Source organism: Hippocampus zosterae, chromosome 11 (genome assembly GCF_025434085.1).
Source record: "Hippocampus zosterae strain Florida chromosome 11, ASM2543408v3, whole genome shotgun sequence".
NCBI lineage: Eukaryota > Metazoa > Chordata > Actinopteri > Syngnathiformes > Syngnathidae > Hippocampus > Hippocampus zosterae.
In genome coordinates, this window is record NC_067461.1 from 15,543,230 (window position 1) to 15,561,226 (window position 17,997).

The 17,997-nt window shown below is 43.1% G+C and overlaps 1 protein-coding gene across 2 annotated transcripts in view; it reads left to right on the forward strand.

Annotated features, from left to right (window-relative positions):
* Positions 1–5,597: 5,597 nt before the first annotated feature.
* cdh23 (cadherin-related 23) overlaps positions 5,598–17,997 on the forward strand; it is a 167,102-nt gene continuing 154,702 nt past the window's right edge. For both annotated transcript variants that reach the window (XM_052080058.1, XM_052080059.1), the window contains exons 1-2: positions 5,598–5,903; positions 17,864–17,948. In XM_052080058.1, the coding sequence (XP_051936018.1) occupies positions 17,897–17,948 (52 nt within the window). In that variant the 5' untranslated portion in view covers positions 5,598–5,903; positions 17,864–17,896. The remainder of the gene's footprint in view (positions 5,904–17,863; positions 17,949–17,997) is intronic.

Here is a 17,997-nt window from a genome sequence, read left to right on the forward strand (position 1 = left end):
GGATGGTGGACCAGAATTTCCTCGAAGCCGTCCGGAAGTCGGCTTCCATGGCCTCACCGAACTCTTTCCACGCTCAGGTTTTTGCCTTGGCGACCACCGAAGCCGCGGTCCGCTTGGCCAGTCGATACCCGTCAGCTGCCTCTGGGGTCCCACAGGCCATAAAGGCTCGATAGGACTCCTTCTTCAGCTTGACGGCATCCCTTACTGCTGGTGTCCACCAGCGAGTACCATCTTCCCCCACCATCTGAGCCTACTCACCACCAGGTGGTTATCAGTTGACAGCTCCACCCCTCTCTTCACCCGAGTGTCCAGAACATGCGGCCGCAAATCCGATGATACAACTACAAAGTCGATCATCGAACTGCGGCCTAGGGTGTCCTGGTGCCAAGTGCACATATGGACACCCTTATGTTTGAACAAGGTGTTCGTTATGGACAATCCGTGACGAGCACAGAAGTCCAGTAACAAAACACCACTCGGGTTCTAATCGGGGGGGCCGTTCCTCCCAATCACGCCCCTCCAGGTCTCACTGTCATTGCCCACGTGAGCATTGAAGTCCCCCAGCAGAACAAGGGAGTCCCCAGCAGGAGTACTCTCCAGCACACCCTCCAAGGACTCCAAAAAGGGTGCGTATGCTGAGCTGCTGTTTGGTGCATATGCACAAACAACAGTCAGGACCCGTCCACCCACCCAAAGGCGGAGGGAGGCCACCCTCTTGTCTACCGGTGTGAACCCCAATGTACAGGCACTGAGCCGGGGGGCAATGAGTATGCACACACCTGCTCTGCGCCTCTCACCGTGAGCAACTCCAGAGTGGAAGAGAGTCCAACCCCTCTCGAGAGAACTGGTACCAGAACCCAGGCTGTGTGTGGAGGCAAGTCTGACTATATCCAGTCGGAAATTCTCTGCCTCACACACCAGCTCGGGTTCCTTCCCTGCCAGAGAGGTGACATTCCATGTCCCAAGAGCTAGCTTCTGCAGCCGAGGATCGGACCGCCAGGGTCCCCGCCTTTGGCTGCCGCCCAGCTCACATTGCACCCGACCCCTTTGGCCCCTCTCATGGGTGGTGAGCCCATGGGAAGTGGGACCCACGTTGCCTCTTCGGGCTGTGCCCGGCCAGGCCCCATGGGTGTAGGCCCGGCCACCAGGCGCTTGCCAACGAGCCCCACCTCCAGGCCTGGCTCCAGAGGGGGGCCACGGTGACCCGCGTCCAGGCAAGGGAAACCTAGATCCATTTATTGCAATCATCATTGGGGTCTTTGAGCCGTGCTTTGTCTGGCCCCTCACCTAGAACCTGTTTGCCATGGGTGACCCTGCCAGGGGCATAAACCCAGACAACTTAGCTTCTCGGATCATTGGGACACACAAACCCCTCCACCACGGTAAGGTGACGACTCACGGAGGGGTAATTTGGGTTTTTTTTGGGTCATTTTCTTCAAAACCCGTCTGAAAAGTTGCAGATATGGTTAAATTAGAAGACTGCATTGTGCTTTAAATGAGGCCTGTGCCTTTCTACATATCATGTGTGCTCCCAAGTTTGTGAGGAGGGATGTAACACACATCAACTTTGATCTGTTTGCTGCTGGAATTCAAACGCTTTCACAATTTGAAATCTACTCCTTTGGCCGCACAATTACATTTTTTATGTAATAGTTTCAACTTCACTTGGAATTAGTTTGAGATTTATGTCGTCAATAATGACTCATTACTGGCAGAGACGAGACTGCGGGTCTTTAAGCGTATTACACCTGGAGTAAGTGAATATCAATGTGAAGGGCATCAGTGAAACTGATGATTATTCGAACTTTCACAACACCGTTGACACCTTGCGCTCAATACAATATTTGAGCTGCGGCAAGAACAGGAACAGTTATGCACTACTGCCATCTGTTTAGGGCTTCATCATGCGTGTGTGTATGTGTGTGGGGGGGGGGGGTGTTTTTACCATTTTGGTTGATATAAACCTATCACTTCATCTTTTAATCCAAGTTGCTGGGCTCCTTTTGTCGAAACAGTTTTATAGGAATAATATTTTACTGGCTCTAGAGGGAAGAGAGAAAGGGAAGCAGCACTAAAACAAACACGCATCGATGATACAAATTGTATCCCAGGTGAAAAATGTGTTTGAGATATAGACTTATTGAAAATAAAAATTGTAATCTGTATCTCAGTACTATAATTACGGACAGCAGTTTATAACACATGGGCTTATAAAACACAAAGTTGCTCTCTTAAAATACCCTGTACAACAAAGCAGTTTTAAAAAGAAACCAAAAATCCACTATTATTTACCCAAAGCAAATGTTGTTAAATGAAGAGTTTTATTGATTTAATCATTGCAGCGTTGTTGACAACAGATAGTCTGCAGTTAAGTCTACACTCTGTGACTATTTGAACAAAACACAGATTTTGTATGAGACTAAGAAGTATGTGCACGAAGCAGACAACAAAGCTAGCTCCCCAAGGAGATATTATTCTCTCGTGCCAGCAAATTTTCATCTGCATTATTCTCTCTCATCACGAACAACAAAAATGACATTGATCGTATAGCAAGGGTGTCAAATATATGGCCAGCAGGCTGCTTCAGGCCCACAAACAGGTCTAATTCAGTTGGGGAGATATTTTTTTTTAAGTATAAACATCAATAGGGACCAACTGACTAATAAGCTGGCCATAGTCGGCCCAAATTAACCACTGTGTATTCTATACAAAATATGTATTTAATGAACATATAGAAAAAAAGATAATAGAAAACTACCATTATCTTCATGAAAAATGCTACATGAATCAAAATTGTATTAGTCCAGTTGCTCTCTGGAGTGGGGATGATGGTACAGCAATAGTATAAAGAAGGTATCAATTTTTGGCCTCTTGTATTGTTATAGTGAGGACCTGAGACAAATGCAAGAGCCACTGTTACAATTCAATGCCGATTATGTTTTGGTGACTCGATTAGCAATTAACAAAAAAAAGATGTAGCAGTGCCAGTGTTAGGAGGCCAAAGTCTCTTCAGCCTCAGGCACCTTTTGCATGGCACCTGTTTGCTCATAAGCATCTATAGCACAGGTGTCAAACTCAAGGCTCGGGCGCCAAACCTGGCCCACCGCATCATTTTATGTGGCCCGCGAAATCAAATCAAACATGGCAACCTCTGTGATGCTTGCTAAAATCTCCACCAAAATGTAAACGTCTCATATGTAATAAATAGGAGACATATTGTAAGCATGTTCTTGTTATCAAACCCTCATTACAGTAACTTAAACAATAGTTGAATAACCCGTTATTATTGATTAAAAAAAAATATGGTTTCAGTCAAAACGGCCCTCCAAGGGAAACAGTAACTAAAATGTGGCCCACAACAAAAATGAGTTTGACACACCTGATCTATAGCACTGCTCAGGCCCTCTTTCACTCAGTGCACAAACTTGCAGCTGTTCCGTGTTGAAACAGGAGGTAACATGTCAATAATATGAACAGCAATGAGCAATGGGTTTTATAATCTCATCTGGTAAATTGAAGGTTAGGTTTTGAACAAAGTCAAAGCTCACTTTGTAAACTCACTCTCTCTCCTCTGAATGTTTCCAATATTGAAATTTCGTCTCTCCAACTTCATCTCCAAATCTTCCAACCTTGGCTATACATCTGACAGTCTCATTTTTAATTCAATCCAACTGGGTCACTCCTAGAAAGAACATTAAAATTTTCCTCTCCGCCCCCTACTGTTCTGTCTTAGTTTTAGGTTGTGTGGTTTCCTCCTCTCTTTCTGGCTAGGGACACACTTTCGTCCTGCCCTTCATCTCAGACACACAGTTGCTGAATTTCAATGGGTACTAAATGAATGGTGCTGATGCCGAGTCAAACCTGGACCATGAATGATCAGGTGTGACATTTTTAAGATAAACACAAATTGTTTCACAAAGTTTCACATTTGATGTCCTTCCTGACGCAATCATCTGCAATTACTTGTTTCTAGGCTTGGGGCCAGGCTACGGTTTGCACAGGCTTGTGCACTACAAGAGCCACCTTTTCCTATTGTGCTTGTCCTTATTCGGGTAAGCTTGAGCCTATCCCAGATGAGTGTGAGTGAGAGACAGGGTGCATTCTGAACAGGCTGCCAGCAAATCTCAGGGCACATAGAGACAAACAAACCCAATAAATAAATAAATAAATCACACAAAAAGTCACACCAATGAAAATTTTTGAGTGTCCAATTTACTTTACGTTTTTGTAATGAGGGAATGAGACAAAGTAATTGGAGAACATCCATGCAAGCATAGGAGGAATGTGCAAACTACACACGAGGGCTCAAAATACCATACAAACCATCAAGACTCATAACCACGAAAGATATACAGGCTTTTTTTTCATAATAACTCTATAGGGGAATTAAATTTCCTTTCAGGACTAGTTGTGCACTACACTACAAATGACCAATCAATTAGACATGTAAGGATCCAAATTCCAGTAACCCGTCACATTGTTTGAGAACATGAAGCATCAATGTGCTGTATATTAGACGTCAATGTTAAGCAGCGAGTCTTTCAAAGGGGAATAAAAAGAAAAAAAAAAGACTTTTAGACAACTTTTCACAGCAAATGCAGATATGTGTTGATTGTATTCTACTACAGCAATAGGTTCCACTAATCTCCTTAGATAATTACTCAGTTGGGGTCATCATTGGTCTAATAATAGATGTTTGGTTTTAATTGTTTCGCTCAAATACAACAAAATTAGGAGTACTGTAGTATATCCCATTCAAGGAAGAAAAAAAGAGAGAGCGTGCATGCAGTCAATTTTAATTCCACTAGAGGGTAGCATAATCTTGAAAAAAACTACATAATGTTTTTTGTCCACACTAAAGGCGAGTTGTTGTTTTTTTTATTGATGTTCAAATAAAGGTTGAGATCATATATTTTTTCTTAAAAAGGAAAATAATAGATTTCTTGAACTCCATTCTTACTATCAGCAGTGAATAGTAATGTATTGAAATCAGACATTTAACCCGTTTTTTTCGGTTAGATATTTCAGTATCGTGGGACATTTGCATTTGTTGTGAATGATTAAGGAAATCGAAACTCAACACTCAAAGTGGAAAAGAATCATAAGCATGTTGGAACAAATGTTCTAGAGAAAAAAAACCTTATTGCACTTAAATAACTCTCTTTCTCTCTTTATTACAAGAAATAAGTGTGTGCTGGTCTTATAGTGAATAGCTTGATCCTTCCTACACCAGATGGTGCTATTGTTTTGGCAAATACGGAGCTCGTCAATAATAATAAAAATACAGTGGCACATTCGGATTCCACTTCAGTACAATTATCAAACACACACATCACCTCAAGGCAATCAACTGCAAGTGAAATCTAAACATTCATCTGACTCTGGGAAACTTTTCATCATTTTTCTTCGTTTCCTCTTATGATCCATATTTTACCAAAACTGTTTGCATTGTACATCTGGAAAGGCGCGGAACTACCATGTTTGGAAATCACCTTTTGCACAAAGTTTGTGCAAAATTACAGTGTTTGATTCTTTTTCTTTTTTTTTGCCACAAACTATTCAGTAGAAACAGTGGCTTTGCTTACCTTTACCCAGCGTCACCAAATGGGACAATATCCCATGGACAGCACCTGTGCGGATATCTAACTTGCGTAACGAGCTGCACCCTTGTGCAGCGCACGTGGTTTGGTGTGTGGCTCCTTTGCAACACGGCGGGTGTGCGATGGGTAACGACCAGGTCGGGCTGCGCGGTGATCGAGTCAAGGCAGAGGGAGGGATAGTGGAGAGAGGCAGAGAGGGAGAGAGGGAGGAAAAGAGGGGATCACATTCTGGGTGAGGCATCACAGCAGGATAAGAGATCCAATCTAGAGGTTGTCAGCCGGAGACGGAGCCGGACAAGGAAGGTAGGATGATACGAGAAAGACTTCAACCTAATTATCACCCTCCTCCTTATCGTCATCAGTGCAGTATTTAGTTAACTCCTCCGTGAGCTGGGGGTACCATGGCGTTGGATCACGTTTTTTGGTTTCATTTAATGGAAATGGATCACGTTTTTTTACGCATTTTACATCTCATTTATTTTACAATTTGGATTTGTTTTACGAGTCTTTGCTTCTTATAAAATAATCCATCCGTCCCAATGTGTTGTTTTTGTTTTTTGTTTTTAATTGGACGTTGATAGAAACTGATTTTTAACATGGCAGTTAAATGCGATGTCAAAGCGATATTAAAAGTTTTCCCACAACTTCCATTACCGCTTGTTTCATGGGCGTAATTAAGTGGCGAGTAAATGGATGAAAGAGCGCCTGCGCAGAGGTGTCAGGTGAACATTATCTCGGGTAGCTGCACCATGACTTCAGATGTGCCTGCTGGGGAGCGGCTTGCACCCACTTACTTATTCATGCATCTGTAACTCGATGCAACCGTCACTTAAGTTCTGTGGTGACTCCCCAGTTTTTAATTTTATGACACCGCCATATCGGAATGGTGTTTGTCTGTTTTCATGAGTACTTTCATATCACTGGGGTCAGAGTGAAACCTCATAAATCAGTATTAGGTAATTAATATTTATTTATTTATTTGAAAACTGTACAATTGCTCAGTCTACACTTGTGGAGGGCTTATTTTTTTGACAGCTCTTAAGTGTTAAAAATGACCTGCTCTCTTTGATGATGCAATTTTACTGGTTGACCAAACACATCGTTTTGGAGGCCTCCCGAAAGTGACAATTGTGGCCCAATGCCAGCGATATACAGATGTTATTCATTTCCTTTGCCTTTATTGGTGTCAAAGTAATTAATTAGTCAAGACTTGTTTGTTTGATGCAAAATGGAGAAATGCCAGATGTTTTTTTTTTAATTATGCTGCAGTATATGACAGCAGACTCTGTAGAAACCAGCAGCCCATTGCCACAGGTGGTACAGCTTCATCAGCAATTCAACTTTTCGATCCAATTGTTCACAGCATGCATATCAGAATATTCATTTCTGCTTTATCGATAGTGCAAGTGAACTTGTTCGTAGTTTACTGAATATACTGGCGAGACATGCTCAGTCTTGGTTCTATTTGTTGGTTTTCCATTAAGCTGTCACTCCTACTGAATGTAAGCATGGCAAAGACATAGATATTAAAAACAAATGTGTAAACTATTGTTCTACAAGATATCGTGAATTCAAGAAATACAAGTTTCATGATTGTACGATGGAAGCTGCAGCCTTTTTCTCATTTGTTATGTAGTGAGCGTATGTGTCTGACTCTTGGACTCACTCTCTGAGTGTCACTCTCATGGAGCGTCACACTCATGAAATTCATTCAGAACAGGAAAAAAAAATCCGAAATGGAGAGTCCATATCTGACACAGTGACTGACAGACTCAAATGGAACACAATATAAAGAAGAGAGGACTGAGTTATGAGGTCTCGGAGTGGAGGCAAAGCAATGTGAGCTCAAGGAAGGACTTCAGTGTTATCAAATTGGAAGAGGTGGAAAAGTGTCGAGTGGGGAAAGGGATAGAAGGCGATGTGTGATGTGGAAAAACTTGTTTATTTTGTAGTGGTAGTTGCTGGCATGGTGCCTGTAATAATTCTTGTTGCTTTGCCATGTGGAAGTTGTGATGAGCCGTCATCCTTTGGGGAAGGCTCAGCATGTGCCAGGATGTGAAGGCTTCTAAATATAAACTCATCTGGCACATATATGTATTTGATTAAATCAGACTGTGGCCTATGAATGTTCATCACTCCTGTAACTAGATGATTTGTTATGCATTGGTCGGGACATTTTGAAGAGTGTCATTGAACACAGTAATGAGTAGATGCACTTGCACAATTAAATAAGCCCGTTAAGAAACTAATTGCAAATGTTAACTTTGCTCTTGATTGGCAATATCGGAGATCTATCTATGTAACAATGTTTATCAGAACGAAAAACTATACATGTAACAAGTTTGCTGACGTTTGCAGTGGAGTACCTCAATAATGCATCACACTGCAAGGTGTTCCAAACATTTTCTGTGTGTGTGTCTCCATCCGTTATCCTCACAAGGGTCGCGCGTGGTGCTGGAACCTATCCCAGCCGTCTTTGGACAGTAGGCGGGGGACATCCTGATCTGGTTGGAGGGCACACATAGACAAGCAACCATCCACACTCACACCTAGGGACAATTTAGAGTGTTCAGTCAGCCTGCCATGCATGTTTTTGGAATGTGGTGGGATACTGGAGTACCCAGAGAAATCCCACACAGGCCCGGGGAGAACGTGCAAACTCCACATAGGGAGGCCGGAGCTGGAATTGAACCCGGTACCTCTGCACTGTGAGGTCGATGCGCTAACCACCGGACTCTCTATCTATATATGTATATACAATATACCTGTATGTATGTATGTATGTATGTATATATATATATATATATATATATATATATATATATAAAACAGACACACTTCCGCCTAATTCTACCGGGTGTGTGTTGTCATTCAATCACCAAAGGCGGTGAGGCAGAAATGAAGAACACACAGTAAGGAGTGGAAGACCAAGATTATTCTGCTCAGTCATACATACAGTCACACATGTGGCACACAACAAATCATTTATAATACTTTAAGATTGTGTGTTCACTGCGACCTGTCCAAGTTGTATCCTACTTTTTGACAACATTTAGCTGTGATAGGCTCCATCTTACTGCGGCCCAAATGATCAGAAGTTTTTGCCAAATGTATGTTTTCAAAACGCAGAAAACACAAAAGTGAGTGATGGATTCTTTTTAATTGCACGCAAGTAATTCCTGTCGACACCCACAATGTATAATTTGCATGAATCCTACGGAACAAGCAAGTGGCAACTCTAATCCCTGTTTTGTGACAAAATGTCATTTATTAAAAATATTCACACACGGAATTCTGCAATAGTGGGTGGTGACCCAGAATAGAGGGAGAGGCACTGAGGGTTAAATGAAAGAGGCAGCGGGATCAAGAGGGAGGTGAAGTGTTGAGATGCAAAGGTCATCTGTGCTGAGGAGGAGCTACTGTATTAAATGGTGCGCTTTGACGATATCACAGGATAAAAACCATCAGATGTCGCAGGGGCGCTCGGACTCCGCACAAATTTCGAGGGGAAAAAAAGGAGATGAATGAGTTTCTCCAGGCAATTGCCTGCACTCTGACGCTGCCTGTTTGTGTTTATGTTGTCTTCGGTACACGGGGATCTCTGCTGCCAAGCATATTGCAAAAAATGTTGGCCTCGGGATGAGAGACCGTGGGTGATAAACACAAAAGACTGACAAATATTTCAAGGGTGGAACACTCTTCATGATGTGTTGACTGTATTTATTTATTTATTTTTCACAGAGAAGTACTGTAGACCTGAACAGAAAACAAAATATCTTGAGGCATATGACAGCAAGATCCATTCAGGCATAAGTTTGAAGAAAATATTTTATTGTCATTATGAAAAGTACGGTTCAAAGCCTATAATCAGCAGCTCTGTATTTATTCATTTGGCATTTTAAAGGCTACATTTATGAAGTGTAACAAAGCTTTAGAAGGGGGAGAACTGTGTGTGTGTGTGTGGGGGGGGGGGTTATGGCTCAAATGAGGTGTGAACGCCCCTCCCCACTCAAAAGAAAAGTCAACTTCAATGATTATTTTTGGAACGTATTCCATACGTCAAACGAGGAACCGCTGCAGTGGAATTTTATAGGCAATGTTATTTTAATGGCTCCATAGACGCCAAGATTTTTCAACACAACTGTAATTGCCCGATGTCTTACTACTTTTTTGTTTAGGCTGACTTCACTGTCTAGGGTCGGCCAAGGTGTACCCTGACTTTTGTCCCAAATCACCTTGGAGCGAAGCAGTCTTTCCTGTTAACCTGTCCAGAATAAGCAACAACACCAACAACAACAAAATTCTACCAATGTTGTCATTGACATTCGTGTGACTTTCACTATTTACGTTCACGTTTACATTCACAAGACACTGTTTTGTAGAGCACATTAAAACTAGCACATTGAGCTGATTGTCAAAATTTAAGCTAATCAAACTTTTGTATTATTTGATGTTTCAAACACTGCAATTATATTGCTGTTCACGGCCCCTTTGGATCTAATGGATGTAATTCTTTTGCTGTGTTAGGACATGTTTCCATACCTGCTCTGTCGGGATCTTGAGGATATGACCCGCGTTATTTGTATCATGTAGACAAAGTTAATAACTCCCAAGTGTCCAAATACTTTTTGGTCATGTTTTATTCATTCATTCATTTTCTGAACCGCTTTTATCCTCAATAGGGTCGCGGGGGGTGCTGGAGACTATCCCAGTTGTCTTCGGGCAGTAGGCAGGGGACACCCTGAACTGGTTGCCAGCCAATCGCAGGGCACACAGAGACAAACAACCATCTGCGCTCACACTCACGCCTAGGGACGATTTTGAGTGTTTAAACAGCCTGCCATGCATGTCTTTGGAATGTGGGAGGAAACCGGAGTGCCCGGAGAAAATCCACGCAGGCCCGGGGAGAACATGCAAACTCCACACAGGGAGGCCGGAGCTGGATCGAACCCACGACCTCTGTACTGTGAGGTCAACACGCTAACCACTAGACCACCGGGCCGCTGTCATGTTTTATATATATTTATATATATTCTTAGGGCATTAGTTCGGGTTGTCCTAGAAGCTTTGCCTCTCATTCGAACCAGTTTAATCAGTTCCTGATCAAAGACGAGACAGGATAGCTTCGGACTGAGGGGATGGAGTAGGCCCCACCTATTTAGTCTGTAATGTCAAGACACGCCCAAACCAAGAATGGGTTCAGTCTTTTGGGATAAACCGATGAGAGGCGAAACATCTCAGACAACCTGAACAATCCAGGTGCGACAAGTCTCTAGATGAAGGAGAATATTCTCAGTCATGTTTTCTTTCTCAAATTTCAAACAGATATTCTGTGACAGTTCTATCAGGCTGTGTTCCAAGTTACGCTTTTTTGAAACTACAATCCGGAGAAATAAAAAATACTGGGAAAGTAATATTTGTTGCAAACACAATGGATTACAAAACAAATTTTCTACAGGAAAGCCGCATTTTTCAATCACAAAAGACGATTCAAAGTATTGCACAAAAATACTTCTGCTACACTCACACACTTTGCGTAATGTTGGCACATATGCTTGACATTTACTGTGTCAATACGTGACCTTTTTCAATGCACCGTTAGTGCATTGTCACACAATGTACATGTGTATCGGTATTTTACACTTTAGTCATCCTCATCATTGGCAGTTAAACATTGCACAGGATATTTTTGTGTGACTTGAAGTCTTTCACGTGGTACGGCCTGTGTCTTAATAATCACTGTCACCACAGGTGTTGTGTAAAGCGCATCATCTCCCGCTGTATTTTATGCAGTTTCTCTGGCAGTGTGCACAGAATCACAGTGGTTCCTCATAGCATCTCCGGTGGAAGTGCAGCGATTGGCCTGATAAATGTCCTCTCTTTGATGGGCAGAGTTTTCCTTGATCTATCATTGAGAGAAGGTTTCAGCCAAGCTACATTTTCAATAAGCCAGTCAGACGGGAGCCTTCTTCTTTTCTAGTGAGGTTGTTTAATGATAGTCTCTAAAAATATTTGGTGAAACATAACCCAAATAGGGTCTAAAAGGGACCGACTGACCCATGTTTTGGGTTTTTATTTTTTGTTTTGTTTTTTTGTTTTTAATGGACCGGCATTCAATGTTGGTTTTCGGCCTTGCTGCTTACATGGCGTTCTCCAGATTCTCTGAGTCTTTTATTGTTATTATCGACCGTAGATGATGCAATTCCCAACTTCCTTGCACTTCTATGACAATAAATGTTCCGAGTCTTTTGGACTATTTGCTTACATAGTTGTTCACAAAATGGTGATGCTTGCTTGTGAACAGCTGAGCCTTTTCGGGATGTTCCTTTCATACAAAATCATGACACCTGTCCTTGTCTAACCTGTTCAACTGTTCCAAACAGGTATTTATTTTTATGAGAGTTCCTCAAGTTTCTCAGTCTTTTGTTGCCCCTTCCCCATTATTTTTGCAAAGTGTTACAGACATGAAATTGAAAATGAGAGAAACGATAACGTTCATCAGTTTGCACAATACCATGCTATTTAAATATGCTGCAGACCTAAATGGATATACAAATCAGGAATTCTGGTTTTATTTATTTTTATGCAACATCCAAAATTCATTAGAATTGGGGTTATTTATGGAGCACGGCATGATCTGCTGTCGAAATGTCACCATGATTGTGTTGTTCATGTCAGTCAAATGAGCTTTGCCGAGTCAGCCTTTAAGTGTCATGTCATGTTTGAGATAAAGAGATCAGGAGGGTGGCACAGTAGTCATTACACAGCTCATCAGAGCAGCGCTGCACCTTCATCCCCCTTTACAAAGCTAAATGTCTTAATCTGCCTTATCATCTGCTAATGACTGACGTCTTTTTCATGAGGACAGAAAGAAAACTGGAGACTATTAGTGATTTGCCTACTTAATCTCCCTCTTCCAGTAATGAGAGTTGAGGCCAATCAGAGATAATGGTCCTGTAATCAATAATTTGGTGTGCTCAAGCTTGAAGAAACGGTTATCATGTCTATGGTTATATCCCAGTGAATCCACATATTACTCATCTCTTTATATGGCCTTAATCACACATGACTCTTGAATATGCCCGAAAAACCTCCGCTCATTAAATAGACGTGGGATTAGATTAAGATGTACAGTGCCCAGTGGGAGCAATGTGTGTTCTCAATAGCTCAGACCGGTGTCAAACAGGGCTGCACGGTGGCGCCGACGTTGTTCTGCCTCTACATCGCCGCGCTCATCCACCACATCACCCCTGTCCAGGAGCACGGAATCACTCTACGCTACCAAACTGAAGGGTCTCTCTTCAACCTCAGCCGTTTTAAGGAGCAGGCGGGGGACATGGTCACGACCGTCAGCGAACTTCAGTACGCTGATGACAATGCTGCAGTCTCCAACTCCTCCGGGGGCCTCCAGCTCATCGCGGACGGCTTCGCCGTGGCGTACAGGACCTTTGGCCTCTCCGTCAACACCAAAAAGACAAAGACCCTCCACCTGAACCATCGTCCACCCCAAATCACCATAGACGACGAACCCATCGAGCAGGTCTCGGCGTTCCCTTACCTGGGCAGCATTATCCAGCAGGACGCCGGCCTCACGGAGGACCTCACTCACCGTATCCAGGCAGCCCACTCAGCCTTTGGACGCCTCGGTCGTCGGGTCTTCAGGAATCACGCCATTTCCACCAACACGAAGATCATGGTGTACAAGTCTGTCGTCCTCCCGACCATTCTCTATGGCGCCGAATGTTGGACCCTCTATCGTAGCAGCATCAAGAGGCTCGACAGGTTCCACCAAGGACGACTCCGATCTCTCCTCAACGTTTCCTGGGAGGAGAGAGTGACTAATAATGAGATCCTCACCCGGGCTGGCGTCACGAGTATCAAGGCAATGATCACCCTGGCCCAACTGCGGTGGGTCGGCCACATGCAGCGGATGAGCGACGACCGTCTCCCGAAGCAGCTCCTCAACGCGGAGTTGCTGGAGGGCACCCGTCCCCGTGGTGGCCCGAAAAGACGATTCAAAGACCATCTTAAGGGTCATCTTCAGCGGTGCCGGATTCCCCCACAGTGGGCTGACCTGACCGTGGATCGGGCGGCCTGGCGTGGGGCTGTGTGGGGCGTGGTCCGGGTCCTCGAGACTCGACGCGTCGCTGTGGAGGAGGATCGGCGAGCGCCGAGGAAGGAGAGGGCCGGGCAATCGCCCGGCCCCCCAACCCACTTCTGTCAATCCTGCGGGCGGGGTTTTCAGGGAAGACTGGGCCTCCACAGTCATCGGAGACACAAGCACCAGGAGCCGTCGCCTTGTCCTGGGGGCCGCATTCCTCGATAACGAGGGCCTTCACCGTCTGACCGACAGTGCCCACTGGAAGCAATGTGTGTTCTCAATAGCTTACCTTTAAATTAGATTTAGTGTTACAGGACTCGATTTAATACATCCAAAACAAATCCATCTTTACATCCATTTCCGATAACACTTGTCCTCATTGGGGTCCGTGGTGAGTTGAGTATAACCCAGCTCAGTTTGGGCCAGAGGCGAACGACCACTTGGTTGCCAACCAATCTCAGAGCGCAAAGTACTCCCAGGTAACCTCCAAGCCCCCTTCAATCCAACTACTAACCAGACCTTATGCCATCACAGATCAGTTCCACTTTTAAATTTCTCAATCCACTCATATGCCATTCATTGTAGTCGCGCACTGTTTCCATATTGTGCTCAAAGCCTCCAGTGAATTTCAGCCCGTAATGCACCTTCTGATGACAAAAAAATAAATAAAAAATCATATCACTGCGCATTGTTCATCACATTTTTTAATCAACTGAGACCAACGTGTAAAAATCGATCGAACAAGTAGATCCGCTGATCGTGGTCACGTGACAACAGTTTCCATGCACCAAAAATTATTATATATTATATATTAATAATATATACTGTATATGTATTCGAACATGTATATTGGTTGCAAGTGATTAAAATCATGTGAAACAACTATGGTACTTTTTTTTCATTTGCGTGTGTGTGTGTGTCTGTGCGTGTGTGTGTGTGTGTGTGTGCGCGTGTGTATATGTATAATATAATATAAAGAGTTACAAATGACCACAATGAACGACACAAAAAGGCAAGAGAGACTGGTACGAAAAGCCGTCAGGAGTGAAGGAGGTGAGTTTAGCAGGAACCCAGTTGGAGAAGGAGGAAAGTGAAGACTTACAAAATTGTGACAGTATAGTAAGCGGAGAGTGGCAGGACGACGGTGGGGAGCAGCTTGCATCAGCATTAGCCCTGCTGTTTTGTCTTGTCTACCACAGTTTAATTGCCACATACAAGAGTAAGTGAGTGAGAGGAACGACCCAGCATGTCCTAATTGTGTTTTTACACCAATCACTAACCTGTGGGCATATCCGACTGAATTGGATTCACCTCTGCTCAGCTGGCTTGGATGGTATCCGGCAATATGAAATGTGCACATATAAACATGCTTATACAAGTGTATAGAAACAAGACAGTTGTGGATTTGTAGTATTTGCTCAATGTGCCACCTTAATGGTCACTGATACCAAGACTTACTTTCTGTAACAATACTAGACCTAATTTTTACTCTGATAAAGGCTGAAGTGATAGCCAAAACTGTCAGTGAGGAAAGAGATTTTAGTGCTATGGATATAAATTGATGGATGGATGGATGAATGGAAAATAATGTTCTGCATAATGTCATGCTTGGAGTGAGCTTGACCCTACTTAAATCAGTGCACATGTTGCCATGTACTTGTTTTTGTCGGACATGAATTGGATATATATTTTCCAATTGTGCGGGAAATGATTGAATACTTTCAACAGCAACCGAAAACATTGAGATATTTTACATGCATTGTTACAGATGTGCACCCAAAAAAAAAGTAATAAATCAGCAGTGACTAATTAAAAGCAAACATAGTAGGGCATTTGCGACGATTCAATATATTCCTTCGCATTCACTTGTCAATCTTTTCTGTTTTGTCCGAATTTAATCCTAAGCAATTTCTTTCAAAACAACACCAATTATCATGACGGAGTACACATGTTTCATTTTAATGCTGTTACACGTTTTTGTTCTTAAATGCACATCTGTTTTCTGCTATTTTATAGTCAAATAAGTGGAAGGAAAAATTCTGCTATGCACTAAGCATTCAAGACCTAGCGTCATTTGTACCAGTGAGGGCACTTGGGACTAAAGGAATTTAGAAAGATAGCCCTTCAAAATAGAATTGCTGCCATTTAAGATTGGTCACTATTGCAAGGCTGCCCAAGAACTGTGGTTGCTTGGAGAGGGAGGAGGCGGGATGAAGACTTTGTGTTTGTGCAGGTGGGAGTGGGGCTGGAGACATCACGAAAGGCCTTGCAGGCTTTCAAAATCTGTCTGAAGCCAACGGATTTAAATATTTCAAGTCTGAATAAGCTGAGTTGTGCCACTATGATCACATTCATTGAGGGAAGGTATCTAATAGCATATCAGTATTAATAGAGTTGAGAAAGCACAGATTTGCGCTGTGGTTGAACCAAAGTGGAAAACAACAAATCTGTCCCAGGTGGGGAGTGCACCTTGTTGACATCTTGAAGAGAAAGTGAGTGTTCATTGTCTTCCTTAAGGAGACGGAGAGAATTAAGAAAAACTGAAAGTCAAACAACCAATATTACAATTGCTAGACATCTCCAAAGAGGGTTTGTGGTGGTGGCGTGCAGGCAAAAAAGCACGTCGACCCAAACGAATGGGAAGCAGGAAAGGCAAGTCTTTTTCAAATAAAATATTGAAAAAAAACATCAGACACACCTGGAGAAGAAAATAATAAATGAAAATAAAATATAAATAATAAATAATAGAGAGAGATAATGCAAGAGCAGCAGAATTGATGAGACCAGGTCGAGACAAAGACATGACAAGCTAGCAGAGACAAATCGGAGAAATGGGAACACAAAACCCTGGATATTAAAACAAACAAACAAAACCTCAAAATGAAGACCAGTCAAGGTATCTGGGACACCAGACAGAATGTGCTCAGACATGCATTTCTGCAAGATGGCCAGGATGGCAGGAACATTGTGTTCGGACCGAATGTCATGCAATGTTGAATGGCGGTCGCAAGAAATACACCTCCGGAGTAGGGTCAGAAACAGGGCCCAGGAAGTGGTGCCGCTTAACTTGAGGCTTGAAATGCCACTAAACCAAAGCTGGAATTGTAAGCTTCGACCGAGCTGAAACTGATGCTGCGTTTGGCTGATCAGCCTTTCTGCCATGGGGGTTTGAGGGACACCAGACACAAGGGAGGCACTGGAGCGGGGAAACAGACTTGCATCATTGGAGGTGAAGTGACAGGCTTGGTGTGGAACAAGGTGATGATGAAAAAGGTGGTGAGGGAGAAACTGTGTGAAACCAACACCAATGACTTTTACTTGGGCGCCTCCATTGGCCACCACACACTGGTCCAATATGGCCTAACACGTATCTCAAGTCAAGCACAACTTTATTGTCAAATGTGCTGTATGTGTAACATACATCTAAAGTTAGACAGAAAAGAAATAGGTGAAGATGGACACAGATCCGAAAAAGATCACAAGAACGAGACAAAGAACAAGAGGAGGAATCATGGGTATCAACTTCAGAATCAAAGTCAGAATCACAAAGGAGATTACGTACATAGTATGAGCTTTAACATTTAAAAGCAGTATCATCAGAGGCAGGCAGTATGTGTGGAGGGGAAGGTAACATTTGTGGAGGAACTGGAAAATTACTGTCGGAGACACAAGAACCACTGGATGGCGGTGAGAGGGACAAGTAGGAAAGAACAAGAGGACTTGTCTGTAGGTGGGCTTTGTCGGAAGGCTGATGGCGAGCAGTGCTTCCCGCTGGGTCTCGCAGAGATTTGGTCATTGTGTCAAAACTGGAGCTCTTTATGGTGGAGTTGAGGCAAAAGCACAGGTGGATCCAAGTGCTTGCAATCAGGCAAGGGAGAAGTAGATCTCGGTTATGACATCTCTTTTGGGTATTGTCCTGTACTGTGGCATTTAGCTTGAGACTACATGGATATCATTCTCAAAAAAGAAAACAAATCCAATATCTTGATTACATAAAAAGCATTTGTGTTTGTGGTCCATTTACTTTCAATTCATACATACAACCTAAACGCCTGCGGCAGAGAATCAGCTTTAACCTGTATCCGTATTTAAATCAATTTGTGAATCCAACTCCGTTGACTGAATGCATCTTGTAACTCCAATTTTTGTTTGTGTTTTTCAGGTGACGTCATTGAGCCTGGGTATTGGCAGCAGGATGACATTTGCCAAGATCCTTCTTTCTTTCCTTCTTCTACACTCATGTCAAGGTGGGCTGTTCTCACTCTTCATATTAAATGTTTACTTCAAGAAAACTAC